This window comes from Trachinotus anak, unplaced genomic scaffold (assembly GCF_046630095.1).
Source record: "Trachinotus anak isolate AG129_WGS33_773 ecotype Australia unplaced genomic scaffold, CSIRO_AGI_Tana_v1 ptg000012l, whole genome shotgun sequence".
In the NCBI taxonomy this organism is placed as follows: Eukaryota; Metazoa; Chordata; class Actinopteri; order Carangiformes; family Carangidae; genus Trachinotus; species Trachinotus anak.
In genome coordinates, this window is record NW_027273863.1 from 139,134 (window position 1) to 163,339 (window position 24,206).

Consider the following 24,206-nt stretch of genomic DNA (forward strand, 5'->3'; position numbering starts at 1 on the left):
TGTATTGGAGCTTTTACTAAAGTAAAGGATCTGTATACTTCTACCACCACTGACCGACTAAGTTATTATTATAATTATATTATATATTACTGTACTTACATGTTATTGCAATTCTTACATTAGATAAAATGATATCACAGATTGAAGACACTTAAAAAAAGACCCATTGGAGCCCCCCTACATTGTAATTTTAAATTGTAAGCATTAAATTCCAGCTGGCTTTGCTTTCCAGGTGTTTTTTGGGCTCGGAACACATCTGTAAACCAGGGACACTGGATTGTAAAAGTGAAATCAGGCTCCTTCATACCGCAGTTACATCAGCTTCTTACAGTAATCTTCTATCAGTTTATTGTTCATTCTGTACATTTATTTGTCTTTTTACTGGATATAAAACTACTGAATTTGGATCTTGTTACTTTTTGCATTATCTGGGTAGATGCTAAACTGCATTGCACTGATGCTTACTGTGTGCAATGACAATAAAGTTGAATCTAACCCAGTTAATGAACATGATGATAATCCCGTGCACAGCTGTATGTAGGTTCATCTGCCAGGCTGCTGATCTGGAGCAGAAAGATTTATACAGTAGAAATTCCAGCACACGCAAGGCCTGTCTAGATCATCTTCATTTATTAATGATCATATATGATTACAAATATGCAAACGAACAACACGTTTTGCTTTGCCTCTAGCCTGCGGTCAATTGCAGATATTTACATTTCCAAATTCATAATATACATATCATTTATTATATACAATGTTCAATTGATATTGATATACATAGTAAATAAGATTACAACCCATATCACCCACAACTAGAAACAAAAGAAAATTGAAAATACAATAAAATACAAATCTAGTCATTTTTGCTATTAAAGAAGCAATAATATAGGTGAGTTGTTAGTTAAACAGTAGTGAGTAATGCTAACACTGGCAAAACAAGAGGTTTTAGTCAGGTGATCATAATGTCAATTAGATATTTGATATTGTCATATTTTATCATTTGATATTTAGTTTTGAATTTTGAATTTCAAATTATGTTATTTAGTCTTTGTCTTGTTCTTGTAAAATCGTGAGTCCATGTTGGAGATACATGTCCCGAGTTTAGCATGTTATTTCCTTGTATTCACTCTAATGGATTTTACAAATCCAAACATAAATCAAGTGAAAGTTTCAGGTTCACGGCAGCCCCTTGAAGGCATCACCCCTCCAGCTGCCCCCCTGCAGATTCACAGGGAGAAGGCTCCTTTTTCTTTTTTTTTTTTTTTTTTTTTTTGCTCCGGCTTCTGATTGGCTGAGCCGGATCTTGAGGGGGCGGGGCCCGTGTCTAAGTGTTGGCATCAGTCTGCTTTGCGAGCAGGGAAAGGTGGAGAGATTTTCAGCATCACACACTCTTGACTGTCACACATACACACACGAAAACACACTCAGCGAGAGCAACGGGACACATCCAGACGGTGAGCAGTGTTTCTCCTCTTACACCTTGTATCTGATTTCTGACGTGTCATGGCGTGATTAGCGCTGTTCGCTGTACCCCCGCTCTGCGCCACCGGCTCCTGGCCTTTATGGATGAGTGATGAATGATGATGAAATTCATGTTATATTTACTGAATTATTTAGCTCTCGTGCTGCGTGGATGTGGGCCCGTATTTCGCTCGGTCCGTGGCGCACAGGCGCTCAGACCTTATTGTGCACGGTGTTTCCCGTCACAGTGATAACGGGGGGTGGGCGTGTGAGTTGGGATCTCTCCGGTCTCATGCGGAGGTCCGTGGATTCGTGTTTCTTTGTTGTGGTGGTGCCGCAGTCGGGATGGTACACCTCTCCTGCTGAGGAATCACCGGAGCTGAAGTATTCCTGAAATATCCCAATATGAATTTCCTACATGCCTCATTGTGCTCCTCAGTCAGCACTGATGAGACCTCAGTGGCCTCATTGCATCTCATGGCCTTTTACACTTTACCATATTCTCTAAGACTACAGTGACCCATGACTATGATCTGTAGTGATCTGCTTGTCTCTGTAGTCGGCCCATGTACTGTAGGAGTATATTAAGTCAAAGGCAGATAGGTGCAGCTCCAGGGCTAAGGCCTTGTTATATAAAGGGTTTTTTTCCTCATGTTGCAGAGCCTGTACACCAGTTTTAGGAAGAGTCTGTTATCTTCTATAGGGACTAAGTCTGCCATTATACAATAATACCCCACCCCCTACCGGCCTACTCTACACACATATACACACAGCCACAGACACACACACTGCATCCTCTGTCTCTGGATTAGCACACATTGTTCTATCAAAGCTCGTGTCTTTCTCATTCTGGCAGTTCCAGTCTTCAGTCTATTACACATGTGAAATTGGATGTGTTGTGTTTGAGGATAATAAATGTGCAGTCGATTCATTACTGAAAAGACGACCACAGCAAAGACAAGCTGTAGGAATACTATCAGAGTATGAACATTTAAATTCTCCCTCTTAAATTTCCCCTATAGTAGAACTGGCGCTAAAGTTTGAGAAAACATTGTCATATATTTTCTGTATCCGCTCACCCCAGCGCTTGAGCAATGCTACATGATGCAACGCAGCGATATTTTCAGCCAAGATACATGGCTGCACCATCATACAAAATGGACATATTCTGGAGTTTCATGCTTCATCGAATACATATTTCTTTCAAATTCATCTTGACATGTTCTGTATCTTGGGATAGGTATAGAGGAAAATTCCTAATAATGATGTGATGTTATGTGTTGGTGGGCACTGTTGCATCCTGCAGGGTTGAAGAGGTCACGGTCATCTTTTCTGCCACTCTTTGTCTGTGTTCCTTTTTGTGGTTGTTTGACATTTTCTGCCTACCTGCTGCTTTTTCACTGTCAGTAATATGTCACATTGTATTTAATCAAAAGATCCTCTTCAGTTTTAAGTATTTATCTTTTGATACAGCAACAAGGCAAAAACAAAGCGTAATCAGAATCAGATGGTTGGAAATTATGACATATCTGGTGACCGCTCAAAATATTATTATTAAAAAAATTGTCAAAGTAGCTATTAATTCTTTAATATTACACTTGTATGTAGGGAGGTGGTAGCAGGTAGTACAGCAGCTTAGCCATTAACATCAGGGTTGTTGGTTCAAATCCTTGGCTACTCCAAGCCCCATGTTGTAATGTCCCTGAGCAAGAGACTAAACCCCATAATTGTTGCCCCTGATGTACATGTGTGAGGAGGAAGAGCATTTGGTTTATATCTGTGTAAAATCAGAAAAAAAACTGTAATTTCATGTTTTTGTTGCTCTAGTTTTGTTTTTAAACTCCATTTTAGTCGCCTCTTTTCTCACCAGTCATGTTTAATGGCTTCATTTTTTTTCTTGTCTTTGTCATGAGAAAAAAGGTTGTTGATGAATATAGTTTGTAATTTCATCAACAAAATAAACACTACTTCTGATACCTTTAGATCTTCGGATATCTTCAGATTAAACTGAAGGAAATGTATTTAATTTTCTGACTGATTTATGAAACCATATAATAATAATAATTTCCCAATTACAACCTGTTGTGTTAGCTGTACACTTCAGACCACCCGTCTTGCACCGATTTTAGCAGCGTTCTCTCTGACGCAGTATGTTTTAAATGAAATATTTATGAGTAGTGACAGATGAGTGATGAACAGGCTTGTCAGAGAGACAGGCAGACAACAATATAATTTAATATTTAAAGAAAGAATGAAAGACCAAAAGCAAGAAATAAAAAGAGGAGGATATACCAAGAAAAGGAGTGTTGCAGTAATAAATGGATGAAGAGGCACTTGGGAACAAAGAATTTACATAAGTGCATCCAGCATCCATTCATATGCAGAGGGACTTAAAATGCAAAAGTAGAATAGACTGAATTTCCAATATAACCAATATAACACGGGGAAAAAATTAATTAAGACAAAAAATATTTGATTATGGTGTAAGAATAACTGAGGAACATGTATATATGAAACCCATTAGTTTGAGCTCATGAAGGTGCGTTCAGAGTTAATGTGAAACAATCATCAGAGGCAGTCTGATGCATACAAACTCCATGAAGACGTAAATAGATGGAAATATATGCACATCTGTCCTTGGTGGAGAACTGGAGTTTCTCCTAAGTGTTGAGATCACCTTAGTCTGAGCTGTTTAAATCTACAGACTTACTGTACTCACAGTCACTGTGTTAACATCTGTACACTTGCTAACATCTGTACATTTGGTATGGGTGATTAATGACAATCCAAGTAGTCCAGTTTCTGCCAATAACACATGTTGAAAATTGGCCGATGGCTTGGAAAATGGGAGCAGATACACTAGAATATCCATATAACAAGACATTAGGAACCAAAGAAAGTGTGGTGACATAGAAAAAGTAACAGGGTGATGATGTCAAAGACGACAAGCAGGAAGCTATATGGATTATGGGAGATGTTCTAATGCATGCTCGTTGTGATGATGATGCCATAATTTCTGATTTAGGGATTGGTGGGATTAAATGCAATCCTTCCCAGATTACCAGCCAAGTAGGCCGGAAGTCAGGCTAACAGTCATCCAACCATATTGAGTTAACATTTTCAGTCCTTTTGCCAGGCAGTGAGCCATTCAGAAGCAGTTATGTACCCGGGTAACCAATGAGACAGTCAAGGTGGTCACCCAACTGGCCAATCATCCACTGTATAAATCATTTGTACAGCACAACAGTGTCAGGGATAATCAGGTACTTCTACAGGAAATGTGTCAGGCTCTGCAGTCATTCAGTAAGTCAGCAGGTCTACCAGACATGAGGCAGAGATATGATCTAATAGTGGAACCTCATCTTTTTTATCCTCCAAGACTGAGGATGAAGAAGAGAATGATATAGAACCAAGGATCAGATGTTGTTTAGTGATATGAAATCATAATTTGTATACAGCTGCTAAGACACCCGCAAAGTGACTAGTATGATTGGCACCGTTTGAACTAAGGTAGTAAATTAAGATGTCATGCCTAAGATTTGTGATTAAAACTCTGTGTGTAGTATTTCACAGTTCTTTCATCTGACCTGAATGGGATGATCATGTTCATTTTTCTACAGGCAAAAGCATGCCAAATTATAATTAAATGATCAATATTTAAATAAAAGTAAACATATTAAGTTCTAGACACATCCTGACTCCTCATTTGAGGCAGTATGTCAAATGTTTGCATTACCTTTTGAATGTTTGATGAAGCAAAATAAATTTCCCATTGGGTGGAACAGAGATTTAAAGTTGCAACAATAATTATTTTAAATTAACAGTGAGAATGTCTATGAGTAATGTGCAAGGAGCCGCTGGTAGTGACGAACCCACAGTGAATAATCACCCAACTCTGTGGTTCAATCACCTCTATGAAGAATTTTAGCCTGTTTTAGTTTGTTGTTTTGGTTCTCCTGCTGAAAGATTTACTGTTCTGTCTAACACCTTCGAGCAACCTCATTTCAAGACACTGCAAAAACAAAAACCCTGGTAAACCAACTGCAGGCTCCCTGCCCATCAATGGACAAAATTAGCAACCATCGTGGAGTATTTCCAACATTGAAAACCCAAAGGTAAAAAGCACACACACAGAGCTTCAGGAAAAAGGTGACTAAAGGTGATTAATCTCAATTTTACCACTTGATCCCAGCCATGTCAATAACCATGGTAATGTGTATGAAAGTTCTTACGACTAAGAAAGAACTGGATGAATTCAAATGGAGAGTAGATGAGATGAAATCAAGATTTGATGAAAGAAATTGTCATCCATCCACAACAGACAAAGACTATAACTATGCTTTGATATCCTCAAGATCCTCAAGAAGAGTTGCTTAAGCCTTAAGTCATATCTGAAAAACCAGAATTACCGGGAAAAAAACGATAAATAGACACTGGCGCATCCTAAGTGCAGAACCATCACTGCGTGAGTTCACAAGACCCGATCATTCTGACGAGCACCAACTGTCAGAGACAACTGAAGCCAAAAGATGGCCCTCCAGCCACCCTGCACTTCATTGGATTTGAGCATCTGACTCCTCCAGCCAGAGGGGCCAATCTACCAAAACTACTCTCTCTATATGGAAACATAGAAGGTATATCACAAAACCTGTAACCTCAGTTAAATCTGTTAAATAACATGGGATTCACCATTTCACCTGCTTTTAGTCATTGTCATATTATAGGAAGTCAATTACCATGTAACCCTTTACACCAATCATAATATTCAACACTGGAAGTATATATGACTTTGGTTTCACACCACACCGTGATGGGCACGTCCTTTTAAAGATCTAATTATGGTGGAGCATTTATCTGCTAAAGGGCCAGATGTTTCCCTTAGGAGTTGGAGGTGGAGACCAACACAGAGCGAAAAAGGGGAGTGAATACTGGACTTGAATTCGTCAGGGCACAGACACACAAATAAATGATTTGCTTTGCTATGTTGGATGTGTGTGTTGGACATTGCTTACTTATATTTTAAGGTGAGAAAATGTCAGGTGCTGTGTTTTCAGCTTATTCTGATTTTTTAACATATTTTTAAATTTCCAATCTGAACATCTGCATTTTGATAACTGACACATCAGATGTTTGCTCAGACATGGAGCGTCACATCTTTTGACCTCAAACAACCCTTCACTTGGTCTCTAGCTTAACCTTCTCCATTACATGTGCAAATAAAAAGTCCTAACTGCATTGGAAATGATGATGTGGGATTCAGCTCCACTTGAAAATTTTAGCATGTGGGTGTTTTAGAAATGGACAATGATGCTTCAGAGGCTGGAGACATAACATTACCAAGGTAACAGTCTCACCCCTTGCAGTAAAGACACAGTGGACAAGTAAACTTTTCACTGATACAATATTGTCTTCAAGTCTGTGAAGGTTGTGAAGTCAGCTTCACACTGTGCTGATGAGAACAGGGACGGAAGCTGTTGCACCAGTGACTCTTGAGAACCCTTCAGAAGGCTGCAATAGTAATTTTGATTCATTATTGATGACCTTAGAGAATTATGTAAGCTATGAGATATTTTTTAGAAGCCAATTTTATTGCCACAGTGGGATTTAGGGGCCTGAAATCAAACATTTATTATATCTGATAAATCGTCACTGAAAGAAAAATGATTCTGCCACCTTAAAGAGACATAATCCTGAAAACAGAACATCATGTTATGAACTATTGCAAATAACTATTATCTTCACTGCTTCCTAAATACATTTGTATTTAGTGTTTTTGCCATTCATTCTGTGAGTGAATTGTGTTGATGTTATACCGCTCGTAGTCGAACCTGCTTCTCCTGTAGGTGTTTACCAGCTTACCCACGGTGATCTTGGCCAGTTGAAAGTGAACCACCACTAAGATACAAATATTGCTTTTTGAGACCCACTCTGGCATTAAGGCTACATCCACATTAGTACATTTTCATTTTAAAACAGTGTTTTAAAATAAAAATGATCTGCATCCCTTGCAGAAACGATCTGTGTACATACTATCACACCCAAAACCGCATTTATACATGACCGTTCACACACTGGGCATGCATGAGCCTGTATAAACAGGAAGCTGATTGCCTACTCTGCAGTCGATTAGATGCAGAAAACACTATGAATGAGGAACAGCAAAGATAGCTGTAGTGTTAAAATGCAGAATTTAACTGCACAACAGCTGCTAGCAAAGACAGCAAGGTCAGTAATTCATTATTCATGTAGCTTTCACCACTGGTAGCCAAGGCTGATAAGATCCAATCGGAGCGACCGTGAGTGTTTACTTCAGCGTTTCCAGAGGTCTCAATTTTTGCCCATCCAGACTACAATGCAACCAAAACGGCGTTTCCAAAAGTCTTGGGGCGCTCACAAACTCCTGGAGTAGTGTAGATGGCAGGCAAAAATTTAGCTAAATTTGTAGATTTGTGCATAAGGGAAGACAGAATTGTGAACGTAAGAGATGATTTCAGCATGCAACAAGAAAGGGAGCAGAGCAGAGCTTTGCATTTTTAACCACCAGATGGAGACAGAGCAGTTTTTGGTGTCTGTAAAAATCTATGCATTGACACTAAATTATTAAAATCACACTCAATATGTTGGCACTTTATCATATTTTAAACCATTGGAGTAATGTTGAGAGTCAAGTTAATTTAAAAGTACTCATTCATTCATTCAAACCACACCGCTTGTCCCTTGGTAGGGTTGCAGGGGGGCTGCAGCCAATCCCAGCTGACAGTGGGTGAGGGCGGGGTACACCCTGGACAGGCTGCCAGTCTATTACAGGGTGAACATATATATAGACAAACAACCATTCAAACTCCAAACTCCACACAGAACAGCTCTAGCCAGCCGACAGGTGACGACAGTGCTAATCACCTGGACTGGACTCACTTGAGGTTCTTGAAGCTCAAGTTCACTTGGGAGGGGGTCAGAGTAAATAGTCTGGCTTTCTTGGGCTGTGCCCTGTGAAGACGAGTGAAGCCTCAAGATTTGGAAGTACACGACCCACCAGAGCACAAGTCGTTCTCTTACATGAAGCAGTTGCAGCAATAAATAAACCAAATAATGGCTTTAAAAGCAACCTCCTGGCTGACCTGGCTATATAGTAGCGATGCATCGAGTGGTTCAAACAAAGAGTTCAGAGGGAACGACAAAAGTCATTCTCCCCTGCCAAGGACGCTGCTGAGATTCAGATCAAATCTGACATCACATGGTACAGTAGAGCGCGGGAGGATGACCACGTGTCTCTCTCTTCTTCATTGTCCTCATCCTGAGAGCTTCCATCAGTGTGTGTGTGTGATTTGAAACACGCAAAGGTCTCTTCTGTCCTTCTGATCACAGTGGCGGGGATTCAGATCTGACCTGACATCAGACAGTGCAGTAGTGTGAGGGAAGGATAAGAACAAATTTTCTTCTTCTGTCAGCATTCTTCAATGGGTTTTTAGTATTGTTTTATAGGCTTTCATTGCATGCCTTGCTGCCACATTCTCCTTCTTGATAATACCACCGGGGGCGCCAAAGGAAGACATTTTCAAAATGTACAGATGGGGCTTTAATGTTTTACAGAAACAAGACAAGGAGAAAACCCACTCAAAGTAGGAGATTTCTGATATTTCAGTCACTATCTCTGAAACAAGGAGGGTTATTTTCCTGGGTATAAAATGTGAAAAAAGACTATTTGCACATTTTTATAAATGATTCACTTAATGGAGCAGACAGGAAAAACTGCAGAGAAAAGACTTCAGGTGGGACCCTCTATAACTGAAACTAACGACATGCTGTATATTGTAGTAGGCTACTCTGTGTGTAGCATAATGATTAAAAAAAAAAAATGGTGATTTTGCAGAATTAAACTCTTACTAATCTGTCCACTCATTTCTACGTGTCACATTAAAACAAACGGTACCTCTGACAACTGGCAGTACGACCGTTGAAGACAAGAAAGGCTGGATGTTCATGGATAAGATGATTCCATGGAAACAAAAAAAAAAAAGTCTCCAGCGTGGAAGTCCTATGTTTTGTTGGCCTATCCATCCACCCTGACCTCTTGTAACGCAGACTTTCCCGCTCTTTATACTAAGTCATCTGACGTCTTCCTTTGCGCTTGTGGTAGTTACTGCTAGAGGTCTAGTAGTTAACTTCATACAAACTGCAGCAAGCAAAGAAAAACTAAATCAAAGCGATAATTGGTGCGACCACTCTACATTTGCACACAGTTTTTCAAGGCACTGGGCAGGAAGGTTGTTTGTGTGGATTTAGGCTGTTGCTTCTGTTTCTTTGTGTAATCGCAGACTGACTTGATGATGTTGTGGCAAATGTTTCCTATAACTTCCTCATTTAAAAAGCCTAATAATTGGACCTCTGTAACTATGTCTAACTATAATACACTGATGTGGTTTTCCTGTAAGTCTGTACAAAATATCTCAGTGTTTGTCACAGTATAAGATTGCAACATTGATAACACATAGTGAGACGAACTTGATGATGAATAAGGCTTCATGTTGATAAAGATAGATGTAACACTGAGTGTTTGTTGCAGAGGAGTGCTGATGTCCTGAGCTCAGATAAGAGGATCTGCAGGAGACAGCTGCACAGCCAGGCTGCAGGGTCACCAAAACATATAGATTTGCAAGAGCAGCATAGGAGACGTAGAGAAAAGGAGTAATGAAAGCTAAAAAAAAAAAGAAAAAAAGATGCAAGATCAACATCAAGCTGAGAAATAAAAAATACAATAAAAAAGCATTTATATACATGGAAAATCAAATGATAAGCATTATACTGACTCTTCTGCTGTGAAGTTGATTTTTATATCACATATCATTTTAGCCACAACATGTAAAATCCAGTAATATTAAAACAAGCTCTCTGTTGTTTCTGACAGATCTTTTGACAGCAGCCTCGAGGGAAATCAGGCTGCAGACTGGAGACTACAATTTCTGACATGCCAAGAGAAATCCATCTGATCATCAGACTGCCAGGCCGTTGATCTTTCAGGCAATCAATCAGGCGCAATTAATGCGTCATGACCCCCATTAAACAGCACGTCAAATGACGACTATTCTGGCAGAGGTTCAGCTCTGTTCTAAAATTAGTTAGTGCAAACAATTTGGGGCTAAAATTTGGGGCTTAATCCGTATAGTGTCTGCCCAGCTTTAGGTATTGCAATCTGTATCAGGAGAGGAGAGACAAAACCTGATTGGTGCATCCCTAGTTTGATGATATGTGTAAGTGTGTATGTGCACATATATGTGTGTGTGCTGTGTGTATGTTGTCAGCAGTAATCTAAACTGCTGCTCATCAGAGACACAGTGTGTGTGTGTGTGTGTGTGTGTGTGTGTGTGTGTGTGTGTGTGTGTTGGCACAAGGAACTGCTGAGTCACCATGACAACCGGCCAGGCAGCCATGACAGCATTTTGTCAACATGTTATATGAAAAAAAAAGAAAAACACAGTTACAGCCTTTGTTGTGTTTCCTTTTACTTCCCCTCAGTGTTTAACCAAAGAAGGAATTTTTATGTTTTTTTTATGTCACCACCATTATATAAACTATTCACATTGTCGTATCACAGTGTATCCCTGACATCACGAACATTCTTCAGCATGTAGACGTTACTTAAACATAATTGACTGACATGACTTTCACTTTCACAGTCAACATTTCTGAGCTCACTAATGGACTCGAAGACACATTTCCTCTGTCTACATTGTTAGCTCCTAACTAAATTAGGCTACTCATTTATCCTCTGCTTCTGCCGGCCTTAGACGTCATCTTAGATGTCGACTAACACATTGTCATTTTGGGGAGTACTCAGTACTGAGCAGTAGTTTTCCATCCAAACATAGGGATGAAATTAATATTGAGCTTCCCATCTGAGTGAGGGTAAGACAGCCAACAAGAATAGTTTCCAAAATGGTGAAGTGTTCATTTTGAGCTGGAGTAAGCATTGCTTCTATTTGTTATGATAACACTGAAACCACCGAGCTAATGGCTGAACACAGTCACATCACTACAAAGAAACTGCAACAGGTCCGAAACATGAGAAGTCAGATGATCAGACAGGTCATATGTAAACCCTGAAGTTATTTGAAGGGGAAAAAAAAGAATATTTACTCTTGTCTCTATCGGGTCTTTTCTGCTACAGCAGTTAGCATTCTAACCAGCTAGCCCCAACTCACTGTAGCCTCCAATCTGCCCTGAAGACGTAGCTGCTCAGAGGGCGGATTATAACCTCTTGGACTACAAAGAAAACAATGGCCAAAGCTCTTGTCAAGCAACAGTCACAATTGCCTGCTCCTGGCAAGAAACCATGAAAGCATGCAGAGAATTTTTACAAATAGTCCCTTCAACATCCAGTCAGACTGAAGAAACTTGATAGAATATTTGCTAACGTGCTTTGACAATATTGTTAAGCAAAGTGCAGTATACGCTTACTTTTTATTGGCCAAATAGAGCTTGAGTTTTAGTAAATCTGCGTTCTGCTCAGATGTTAATCTGATGTACAGTAAGTTGTGTGACACATGAGAGTTCACAGAAGAGATAAACAGTGCTCGTAAAAATACAGATGATCTGGTGCCATGTTATTATCTCTTGCTGCGTGCTGACAACCTTTTATTTGTCGTAGTGTGGCTGGTCATTCAAGCCAAATGTATTACCACATCGGACTCACTATAATCATCTCCTTCATCTTTGGTCTTCAGTTATTTTTGCAGGATGACAAGAGTTTCTCTGTTCTCTCCGTCTCTTGAAATGTGTGTGAACCCTTCAGTGGGCTGGACAGTGCAGCTGAAAGCTGCAGCGTTAGCCACTTGCCGTCAGAACTGCCGAGAACCTTCCAAAGCAGTGATGTGCCTCTCTGTCTGTCAGGCTATGAGGCTGGTTGCACATTAATTTATCATGATTACACTGAGCTGAAAATAGTTACAGCCACTTTACATAATGCAGTCCTCCAAAAATCTGTCTGACAAACATATAAAGTGTCATAACATAAAGCAAGATATATTATGAATATTAATATATCATATAATAATTACCAGCGACCAATAAGCCCATAAATGCAGGAGGGAGCAGGTTCCCATGGTCACTAACCTCTCCATTCACTGCTGTAGCATCATTAGCAGAGACATACAGCAGATATTGTACTATGACTCATCGCTGGAGTGCACTGACCTACGGCTGTAAAGCTACACTTGTATCATACTGTACAGCAAAAATAATTTTAAATATGATATTGAAATTAACAAAAGTAAAATAAACAACTAAGACAAATTTAATGCAAACTTAATATTTAGTTTGTGAAACCATCATCGTTGCTGACCAGTTCACTGAGAGGCTCAGAGGAAGTTTTTATTATTTTTTATCTTTTTTGGTCTCTTGTAGCATTTATGTTCATGCTACTCAACTGTCACATTGTGGTGCTGCTTTGATGGCACGTCATTGACAGCTGTATTAATATTTTCTAGTTCTTCCTCTGGTACCACTTAGTTCTTTGTGGTTTTGTTGTCGGCAGAGAGTGCAAAGTAGATTTCTCCAGGCAATTGAGTACACAATGTCTTTTCAACATGGCTACAAAACTTAAAAAACTTTTCTTGGCCTTCATTTTAAATAGTTATGTGCTGTTCTGTGTGCCAAGTGTGCAGGAAGTGTCCAGCTTGCAGGTGGGAGGCACTGAGGGACATACTGACATCAAGAGGTCTAGGAAGTAAGGCTTGGACCCCCAGCAAGACATTTCATGCAACTGAGAAAAGAGTTTTTTTCCCCAACAGAGTGTACTTTGAGCCATGTTACTTTGTAGATCACTTACATGCACAAAAAACTATAAAACACTAGGAAAGGGCAAACTCAGAAAAGTATGATAGAGCCTCTTTGGCAAAGAGGATCAAACCTGGTCAAACCTCCTCTGGCACCAATAACCTCAAACCAGCTCTCACAGTAGCTCCTGATCAGACCGGCACAATGTTAAAGAGGAATGTTGGACTGTTCTTCCCACAGATTCTTAGGATGTCTGCATGTCTGCTGCTCTTCGGGTCGTTCTACAGCATCTCTACTGGATTAAGGTCTGGGTTCTGACTGGGGCCTCTCCAGAAGGCAGATTTTGTTTGAAGTCATTATGTAGTAGATTTACTTTGACATTTAGTCTCATTGTCCTGCTGCATCACCTGCTTCTTCTGAGCTTCAGCAGGTGGAGCCACCCTGATATTTTCCTGTGAGAGACCTTGATAATGTCTCGATAATGTCAAAGCCCTAAATCATGAAGCTCCCTCTGCCCTACTTCAGCTTTGGAATGATTTTTTTCCATGTTGGTATGCAGTGCTCTTTTTATGCCATACATAGTGGCACACAGTCCCCAACAATTCAACCTTAGTTCACAAAACATTTTCCCAGTAGTGTTGTCGAGAGTTAAGCTAATTTTTGGCAAACTCCAGGCTGTCATGCCATGGTCACCATGCCCCATGCTCCATGCACTATAATTTGCAAGCAAATCCTCCAACGTGAATGACCATAGAGATCATATGTCCTTACCCTGTGAAATAGCGCCCCTAAGGCAGCTGATGTACTGCACCTTCTTCGTCATGGTTACAAGAATAATCATGTAGTTAAGGCTGTTGAATGGTCATGGTTCAAAGAAACAATGAACACTCTTCCTGTTTCAAACAGGAAATGAGCAGCAGTCTCCTTCCAGCTCAACCCCCTCCCGATGCTGACTTTATTGCTCTTTATACAATTTGATTTTGTGCTTCAGGCATTTTCTGTTCATTTTATACAGGTACAAGTTAAAAATTGAATGCTGTAAATGTCAACTCATTCTATTACAAGCATTGTTTCTACAGGCTTTGATAACTTGTCAGTAACTCGTCGTAAAGCTGAGATGCTTTTGCTCTTCTATGAACGTGTTTGATGTATTGTGGTACTGAACGCAGAGCTGAGACATTAAACCAGTATCACAGTATCAGGTGTGGTTTCCTGAGCTGATTTTACCCTGCATATCACAGTCCTTATTTGTCTTTCTGGAACTTGCTACATTTTGTGCTTTTCTGTGACATTGTTGTCCTTGCAATGTAAAAAGTGTAAGTTACCACAAAAAAAGAAAATTCAGCATTTGTGTGTGTGTGTGTATGTGTGTTTGTGTTTGTGTGTGTGCGCGCGCGCGCTTGCATGAGAGCTCTCAGTGTTTTGGAGGATGAGACGATTACGTAGCAGACGGTTGGTTTCAGAGAGGGAGAGGTGGTGGATGTTGGAGCAGGGGATTGTGGGTACACAGATTTTTAATCCCTCAGTGCAACAGCTGTCGTGCCCAACAACCCCTCATCACCATCATCATCATCATGTCTCTCTCTCTCAAACAAACACACAACACACAGAGAGAGAGAGAGAGAGAGAGAGAGAGAGAGAGAGAGCCTTTTATTTAACACCAGTTACTTTGTATTTCTTTGTGTGTGAAAGTGCTGCACCAGTGTACTTACAACATTAGCATTAGTAAATGTTGTTTGACCTTGGAGCTCACATGGACTCAATCCTTGAAGTTGCAGTTGTAGTATTATAAGAATACGTAGTAGAAACTAATGATTATTTTCATTAGTGCTCTGATGTAAGAGAGAGATGTGTGTGTGTGTGTGTGTGTGAGAGAGAGAGAGAGAGAGAAGCAATTGGGAATGAGAGTGAATCTGTTAGAGCGACTGTGGCCAAAGTTCAGGCAGGAAGTTAATAACTGGAGGATTGTGGGAAACTGGGTCCATGTGAAGGCATGTGAAGCCCTTTTGAATGTAGATTCTTACAGTTTCAGTAAACAGTGGTGTGGGTTTATTCATTTCTGTATTTTCAGACTGAAAATTTCACATATTGAAACAGTGATAATATTTGAAATCTGCTTCAAGGCTGCATTAATGGACAAATTATCACCTTATTGAGTTGTTTTTAAAATGTATGCATTGTTAATATTAAAAATGATCCTCAGTCATGGTCAGCCAAGTCTGCTATACATTCTGCTACATGTAAGCTCTTCCTGGTCCTGTAGTTGTGATTTTATCCAGTGTAGTGAGGCCATCATGCTGGAAGGATAACTAGTAGAGTCAAGTTCATACAATTTTCAGCAGCCGTGACAAATAGTGTTCATTTGCCAGCAAACACAACTTTCCAAGAATATGTAAAATATATATCGAAAACCAAAAGATGTTATTGCAGCTGCTGGCAGAATGGGCAGAATGGGCGAGAGCAAACAAACGGCACCCAGTCCGGCCTGCTGAATAGTGTGGCTTATGAAACCTCTCCAGTGGAGCGATAAATATTCAGAATAATAGGCTAAGAGGGTAATGGAGGTTCGGAAGCTCCTGTTTAGGATTGGTTCATTTTTTATTGAAAAGATTAAATTATTGAGTGCATTGTGTGTGTGTGTGTGTGTGTGTGTGTCCATGCCCGTGCGTGCGTGCGTGTGTGTGCGTGTTTGGTACAGTTGCAAGACAATGACAGCTTGTTTGCTGGGAGGGTGGATGAGGGGGATAAACAGAAACTGAGGACAGAAAGAAAGAAAAGTTTGTTCAGGGGTCATTCTGTCTTACTGCTGGGCCCACATCTATGTTGTATGTTTGTGGCATTTAGCAGGAGCGATCAAGTGTAACTCCAACTCAGTTTACAAGTTGTACACAGTGGGTCACAATTCTATCAAGATGAAGCAGATTTATTTGGTGCAACTCTTTCCTGAAATCACTCTAGAATCACAGCTATTGTGTCTGACAGGCTGTAAATGCAAATTCATCACACTCTGCGGGCTTGATGCTGCATACTTATAACAGAAAATGCTTTGGTATACTATACAGATAAATAGGCCAGGCAGATACACCAGCCAAATGTAGGTTATTGCAGATATAATATATAATACAGATATATCTGTCTTGGTGGGTGTATATTTCAGCCAATAAATAACAAGACATTGCATTACAAAAATGCCAAACTAGGTTTGAGGTAATTTAAAACCAGTGTCACCTTCACGTAGTTTGTCCACCATTTTACATCTTAAAATGTCCTGGTCTTTGCTACCAAAATAAAGATAAATGGAAAAAAAAAAACCTCAAAAAACTACAAATCTACAAATTGATCCCGAATAAGATTATTTCTTATATTTAGAAATACAATTGTGAAAAAAGTATTGCGGGTAAGAAGAAATGCTTTTTTTGCCAAACAACATGTGGAACATTGTGTTAGCACAAAAGCTGCACTTACTTTTCTCACTGGCATCAGGTGCTTCACTCTTGGTTCAACCCAAGTGGTTCATGTATCAGCTGACTGGCTACTACCTGACTAAATAAAGCCCAGTAACATCCATGAATCCACCTAAAACCACAAACTGTTGTTTTTGCATTTCTGTTTGTGTACTGGTGATGCGATACAACAATGTTCATAATTAGTGAACTTAAGAGATGCTGGTAGTTGCTAGTAGTACTTTTGAAATTTGGTCAGGAGGCCAGGTTAATAGTTTCTCACCTCTTCCAGTCTTTATGCTAAGCTAGGCTAAATGCTCCCTGATTCCAGCTATGGAAACACACAGTATTCTCATCTAACTATTGTGAAGAAAATAAATTGTATTTATAGAAATGTTCTGTATAACTATTTCTTTAAGTCACATCGACAGTACAACTTTTAACAAACATAAATTCTAAACCCAATATGTTGATATATAACACATTTTATATGTAATTAGCCTATATAATGTCAGAAATGATGTAGAATACAAGTGGGTGGTCTTTTAATTTATTTAACCAACATGGTTTTGCCTACATTCACTAATAATAATAATAAAAATAATGAGTGTACAAATTGCTTTGACAATCGAAGCAAGAGCAATAACAAGCAAGAGGCTCCAAAGGCAATGTAAAAACAGACGCTCAAATGCTCTGAAGAACTTTGAGTTTTAATCAGTGTTGTTGCTGTAAGTACTGGGATGTCAAACTGAACTGAAGAGAGTTAGACATTGAACACAGAGATACTGAACCAAGAAAACATCAGTCAGTGTGCAGCGTATTATCAGGCTGCATCTGCAAGCTGTCTACAAATTGCGTGTACTAGGAAGTCACACCACTGCTCACCTGAATCGACAGGCCTGTAAAAGGTGTGAAGGGGTCAGTCACACACAAATAAGTGCTGTGTTCACTGGAAGGAAGAAGTGGCAGTTATTTGTATGAGAAAAGAATATTGAACGTTATCCTGCCTATCTCTCCTTTCCCTCTGCAGTAACAGGACTATGGACCTGAGCCTGCGAGATGCTCTGGGTGGAGGTGGAGTCCCAGGTGGGGCCCCGGCTGAGGCCCTGCTGAAGAGGGACTTCATGTCCACGTTGGAGAAAGAGAGCTATGATGACAAGGTGGGAGAGACAGTCTCCAAGAGCGACTACCGACCCTTACTGGATGGAAAGGACACCAAGAGCGGTATGTCCCCACGAGCGTCTATGCAAAGATGTGAATTGAGAGTGATGGTTTCTTGAATGTGATGTTGATCCCTGCAGGGAAGTTCTCTTCTCTGGAGGAGGCCAGGGTTGAGTGGGCTTGCAGGCGTTTTGAAAAATCAGTCTCATTGCTGAACCATCCCAAAAGAATGTGGAATCTGTCCTTCAAGTTTGTGAATGCAGCTGCCACATGTTCAGTCCAGTGAACAGGGCCAGGTGCAGAGTTCAGTGTGGCAGCACAGACGGCAGAGTCCACTGTAGTATAGTCGTGAATCCAGTGCCTGCAGAAATGATCAAGAAAGAGCGTATTCCTGTCTTTGAGAGAGGAGGCAGCGCTGCAGGCAGCACTGCAAGAAGGGAACCTTAGGCTGACAAAGTTTTGCCAGCTTCCTGAGATAGGAGGCCGCTAGGGGAGCAGCAAGCAGCAGGGCCTGAAGCAGCAGCTAAAGCAACAAGGGAATCAGCTTCAGTGTCCATGGCTTAATGTCTTTAACTGCTTCTTTTCATAAAAGATATTGTGAGACAGTTCAGGAGATAACTTTGATAACCCCCACCACCACCACCCCCACCCCCCACCCTTTCCTTAAAAAACGTGTTGCTTGTTGCTAAATGTAACATGTTGATTGGTCGGTGACATGATCACACGTGAAAACATAATGAGATTTTCCACGAGAGTTAGTCAGTGTTGAGGTTGAATGGTGCCCTCGGCTCATCACATGAGCAGTGCTAGCTTGCTGTTTTGTGCCCGAGCCTCAGAGTCCTCGACCCAACGCAACTGCCCAGGTCACTGACGGAAACAGCTGTGTGTTCTGTACTCACCTGCCGAAGTGAAGTAAAGTTCACAGACGGAATATTCCCTGTCGTGTGAGGTGTTTCCACCCACGCACATCCAGGCGAAGTAGCCCAGCTTACTTCAATAGGTCTAGGCATGACAACAATTGTTCTATCTGTTGTTTTATCTGTGGCAACACTGCATTTGGTTTTGTGTGATGGAGATGAAGTCACCAGCTCAACGTGGTTTTTGTGTTTTGGAGGTGGGACTTTTCCCAACTCTAGCGAATTATTATCTGTAACCAGAGACAGCAGGAATCTTTCTATTCTATTGAGAGAACGTCTACATGTAGTTTCTTTAGCCCCTCTGTGGGATGGTTCCTGTTCATCGCTTTGATCATGTTCAGTGATGTGGTCAAAGTCAGAGGGACAACCAGTTCAGAGTAATTTAGATTACATTTCAAAATTACTCAAAGCAAGTGCAAGTCTTTTGAAGATGTCTGAGCTTGTACTTGTGGCACACGCAGACATGGTGTTTATTAACATTAGGACCATGTTTCCCATATACCTTGCTTCCAAAGGTCACAGTACTCTGAAGGTGAACAGTGTTTTAAACAAGCTAAGTCTGTATTTAAAAATATACTGCATCTTGTTTCTTGATGAAAAGAATGAAATTGTGCTGTTGGTTGTTGTCAAGTTCCTGCCAAGGCTCCTTATTTTCAAACCAGCCAAGTCCACAGTTTTCTGTTGATAATATGATTTTACATTGTGATATACTCAACATTTTTTATTTATTTATTTTTAATTGTATTATTTTCATAGTTAGTCAAATCTGAAAATATAACAATAATGATGTGAAATGATTTTAAATCAGCAGTAAAAGTCCTGATATATGACTTGCAACCCCTTTAGCTGGGGCTAAGACAGGCTACTCTTTAGCTCTGAGAACTAACCCTAACCCTCCACCAGCTGGTCATTTACACTCAACAGCTGCTGCGCTAACTGCTAGCTACCTGTCTGAAAGTGACATCATGTCAACAGCTGAGCTAGACAAAGAAACATTAAGACACATAGTCGTGGTTCTTTCTGTACAAATACAATACAAGTACAAATTACATTTCCTGTTGTCCTCATAGCGGCTGAAATCAAAGTCACCCACAAATAAAACTTTACAGCTTGTTTAGTCATGTTGAGACTGATAATGTTGTAATTATATTGCAGTGATAAATAATGATTAAATGAGCATTTCCTGTGGTTGTTACAGAGGCATAAACCCTTAATAATTAATGTTGTTTTCAACAGTGTAAGGTACAGCATACTGAAACATGTTTCAATTCAGAGGGTATTCATTGAGAGTCATGTGATTTCGGTATCAATAACAGTCAACAGACGTCTTATAATCATCCTGGACACTGCACAAAATGCAAACACCACAAGCTCCTCAGATTCTACTATGTGCCAGGGGCCTAAGAGATCAGGGTGTGTGTGTGTGTGTGTGTGTGCGTGTGTGTGTGTGTGTGCTTTGAAGATTAAGTCTAATTGCTTCAACACTTTGGCAAAACCCTGTCTAGACTTTAATTAGTTGTCAGTCTTCCCTTGTCTTTATCTCTCAGGTTCGCTGTCTTTATTCAGGACCTGACAGTCCCTCCTGCCTTGTTTCCCTCAATTACGGTCACCTGACTTTCCCTGACCATTGGCACACCTGTTCTTACTCTGTCCCACACCCACGTCACCTGTTTGTCATCTGCCACAAAACCACAAAATTAAAGACAAATATCCTCATTCAGAAAACAATAAATATATAGAAAATCTCATTAAAGGCTTTACAGAGGAACTCTTGTTTTATAGATTATTTTTTGAACTGTATGAGCACCTTCATTAAATACAATTGTTTTTAATTCCAGAGTGGTTGGAGTAAAGGCCTAAATAAACTAGTTTACTAAGTATCAATAGATGGACACCATGCCCATCTCTTCTATATTATTACATTACTCTTACCAATGAAAAGATGATTTCATAAGCAATAAATTAGGTTGTTGCTCAATTCAATACATTCAAGGGCTTTGCTGGTTCATCCTTATTTAGTCTGGTATGACTAGTAGCTTATAATGTTAGTAAGTTTCATCGCTGTATAATGCACCTTAATGAGTTATTCGCTGACTCTTCTACACCTTAGTTAATGCTATATTATACTATATATAGTATAGTATTAGCTAAATTCTTACTTGCAGTTTACCATTTAGTATCACTGTCACTTGTGGCCACAGTAGCCAATGTTCAGCAGAAGTTACACAGTGCTGTGGTAATTTTGTAAGCAATGTATCGAGAGGCCATTAAAGTGCACGGAGCTGTGGGATCTAACCAGTGCGCTTATAAATTATAAATCAGCGTGTGTACTTACATTTCTAGTACGTTTCAGTGTTTTGTTATTCAACTTGACAGGTGACGTTGCAGTGGCACAGCATGCTCTCCTTTAAAGATCTGTCAGTTGTTAGTTGCAGTAAGTATTTGAAATGCTGACTGAGGTTGATGCAGAGTGAAGTGTGTTATGCCTCGCTGTAATGATCAAGTTCAGCCCATAATAAATTTATTGTGCCACATTAATAATCCATTTAAGTTTATGTCACACAGCTTGTGGTGCCACCTCACGTGACAATCATGTGACAAAAAAATTAATAAAACTTCCACAGCAAATGTTGTGTACATGACCAAACACAGCCTCCTAACTTATCCCACATTCATCAGGCTAATGAGATGCTATATAGATTATGGGTGGAGAACAGATATCTGCATAGATCTGGAGATGGATGAAATCTTGTTGACTGGTTGGATGTATATGATGCTAAACAGAGATGGTACATCAGACTCAAGTGTGTGCATGTTTTTTTTTTTTAAATCCTTTATGATAAACCATTAGCCTGCCATATCATCTCACATTGTTGACATGTTAGTGTACAGCTGGTATTATAATGATCATCAAAAGCAAGCACACACACTCCAGCTGTGTGTGTGTGTGTGTGTCAGAGCTACAGCCGGACTATTTAAAACTGGTGACCGTATAGGCTTGTAGGCCACATTCTGTATGTGGCATGAGTGTTCTTGTTGATACTGTGCAACAGACTGTGCTGACAGCAGATGTTTTACCACAGGGTTTCTCGGATGTTTTCATATCACTGCTCCTTAGTCAAACACACATTACAACCACTGACTTCAAGTGATGAGATTTTAACCAGGGGGCCAAAGGTTTGGCCCCTGAAGGATCTGTTCTGAACCCATGGTCCTTTTTCAACAAGGTAAATATTACTTTTTTTTGTGTGAAAAGAGCTGTTGGACATTGTGAGTGAAGGCTGTTGTATGTCACAACCTATCATCTCTGTAATCCATCAGCAGCAAGCTCTTCTGTCTTCACTGTAGATTGATATTGTCAATTTGTCAAAAAATGAAAATGTTCAGCTCAGCAGAGTGATTCAAAAAGCTCTTTCCACTGGCCTTTGTTATGGTTAGTTAAAGTAGACCTAGTTCATTGGTTTTCAGCTTATGTGATTTTATTGCTTTGGTTGATTAATCAATTACTAAACAATTTTGATTGTTAATTAGTCATTAGTCATCTATTAAGCAAAATATATGTCTCATTTTAGTTGAAAGTTTAACTTTACCCTTTTTAACTAACTATTTAAAGTTATGATTGGCAGTTTTCATTGTTTTGTGACATTTTATAGCCTAAAAAATTCAGCAATTAAAGATCAAAAATAATTGTTAGTTGGAACCAGCTTAGTTTACTGTTCAGCTAATTGCTGAAAGCATTTTAGCTCATGGTACACAGGTAGGCTTTAAAACTTTAAGACCCACATGTTTCTCACAGTGTATTGTGTTCAGGGCTTGGAGGACACTTTGGATTCTGGGAGAACAGCGAAAACAGAGGAAGAATAGTTGAGTTGAGCTTGTATTGTGTTTGTCAGATGTGTAGAGCTTTCACCACTGACTCTCTAATTTCACTAAGTTGCTACTCACAGATGAGTTTTCCACGACATTAAATAATAAATTTGTTTTAGTCAGTGAAAATGTACATTGGTTGCTTCTACAGTTCAACTGTAATGGTTACAATTATATGATATGACATAGAGGCTGCTTGTTCCGACCCTCGAATATGACCTATAGGAGCGTACCAGCAGCAGACAAACCAGACCTTTGTTGCCATGGTAACAACATTGAGTCAAGCTTGTGAAACAGTCATAGTGTGGTTAGGTTTAGGCACAAAAACTGCTTGGTTAGGTTTCTGAAAAGATGGTGGTTTGGGCTAAAATAAGCATTTACTTAGAGGACCTTCATTGTCATGGTGACAATAATAAATGCATGCAGTGGTTAAGGCTGTGGATAAAAGATATCGATAAAAGAAACAATGCTGATTGTTGAATATTAAATATTATGAATTGGTTGCACAGGGGAAATAAAAAATGGTCTGCTGTGGGAAGGTCCTGTGTTTTGTCGACAAATGCATCCACCTCACCCCTCCTCTTCCTCCTCCTCCTCCTCCTTCTCCGGCATGTGTTGTCACTCTTTATACAACGTCACTTGACATCCTCATAATTAGTAATTACTGCTAGAGGTTGCCTAATAATAAAAACACAACTATGGGTCGTATTAAGCCGTTTGTACAGGTGACCTATGGGTTTGTTTTTTACAAGCAGTCTCACCGCAGCTGAACTATGTTCTAAGGTAATAGAAAATATTTCTGACATATTGGCTTTCCAGACTGACATGTTTAGATATCTAGTTGGATGGTCAGGGTACATTTCAGAATCACTACCATCAATCAATTAGATCTATAGTCTGAGACAAGAGAGCGTCCTCCAATCTGTCGTTCTGTATTTTTTTTCATCCTCTGTCTCTCTTCCTCTTGTTTTTGTTTTCTTTTACTCGCTTCTTTCCATGTTCCCACCGTTCTTTATATTCTGTGGCTGAAGGTGCCATGTTCTTCTTTTCATCTCTGTTTTATTAATGGCGAAGCTGTGTAGTAACTCAAGGCTGCAGCTGTGATGAAGGGGTGTAATAAACCTGACTCCTGCAGTATGAACTGAATAGGAACCAAAACCTCACCTGCCGTCTGTGTCACTCAAAAGAAGACATAAAGATTCTTCTTCTCTTGTTTCTGGCAGTTAACAAACAGCTGCAGGTGCATCCCCACCACTCTCTGGGCTGGACTGGCTCTCATCCCACTTTATATATACATGTTGTCCTCTGGCTAACAGAGACGCAGAAAGTATGTGTGGCTAAGTGTAAATGAACATGTATTAAATCCCTTCTGGATTTTATCAGGATGTGAGACACTGAAAATGATCATTTGCTCCCTCGGTGAATATCATCTCCTCTCAGAAACAGTCATGTTTATTTAAAGTAAGATATTTAACCACATCATTCCCAGAGTGGGGGTGGGGGCATTTTCCCCTCACTTTTCAAAATATTTTCCTGCAGACACCATCACATTAAAGGCTTTTTTTTTTAGTTGAGTATCAGT

At 39.8% G+C, this 24,206-nt stretch overlaps 1 protein-coding gene across 6 annotated transcripts in view; it reads left to right on the top strand.

Annotated features, from left to right (window-relative positions):
* The first annotated feature begins 1,058 nt into the window (after window positions 1-1,058).
* Window positions 1,059-24,206, top strand: part of LOC139629369 (microtubule-associated protein tau-like) — a 100,634-nt gene continuing 77,486 nt past the window's right edge. For 2 of the 6 annotated variants that reach the window (XM_071491941.1, XM_071491939.1), the window contains exons 1-2: window positions 1,060-1,457; window positions 17,710-17,903. In XM_071491941.1, the coding sequence (XP_071348042.1) occupies window positions 17,720-17,903 (184 nt within the window). In that variant the 5' untranslated portion in view covers window positions 1,060-1,457; window positions 17,710-17,719. Of the gene's footprint in view, window positions 1,458-17,709; window positions 17,904-24,206 lie in introns of all 6 variants that reach the window. The other 4 variants (XM_071491937.1, XM_071491940.1, XM_071491942.1 and 1 more) reach the window with 3 other exon arrangements.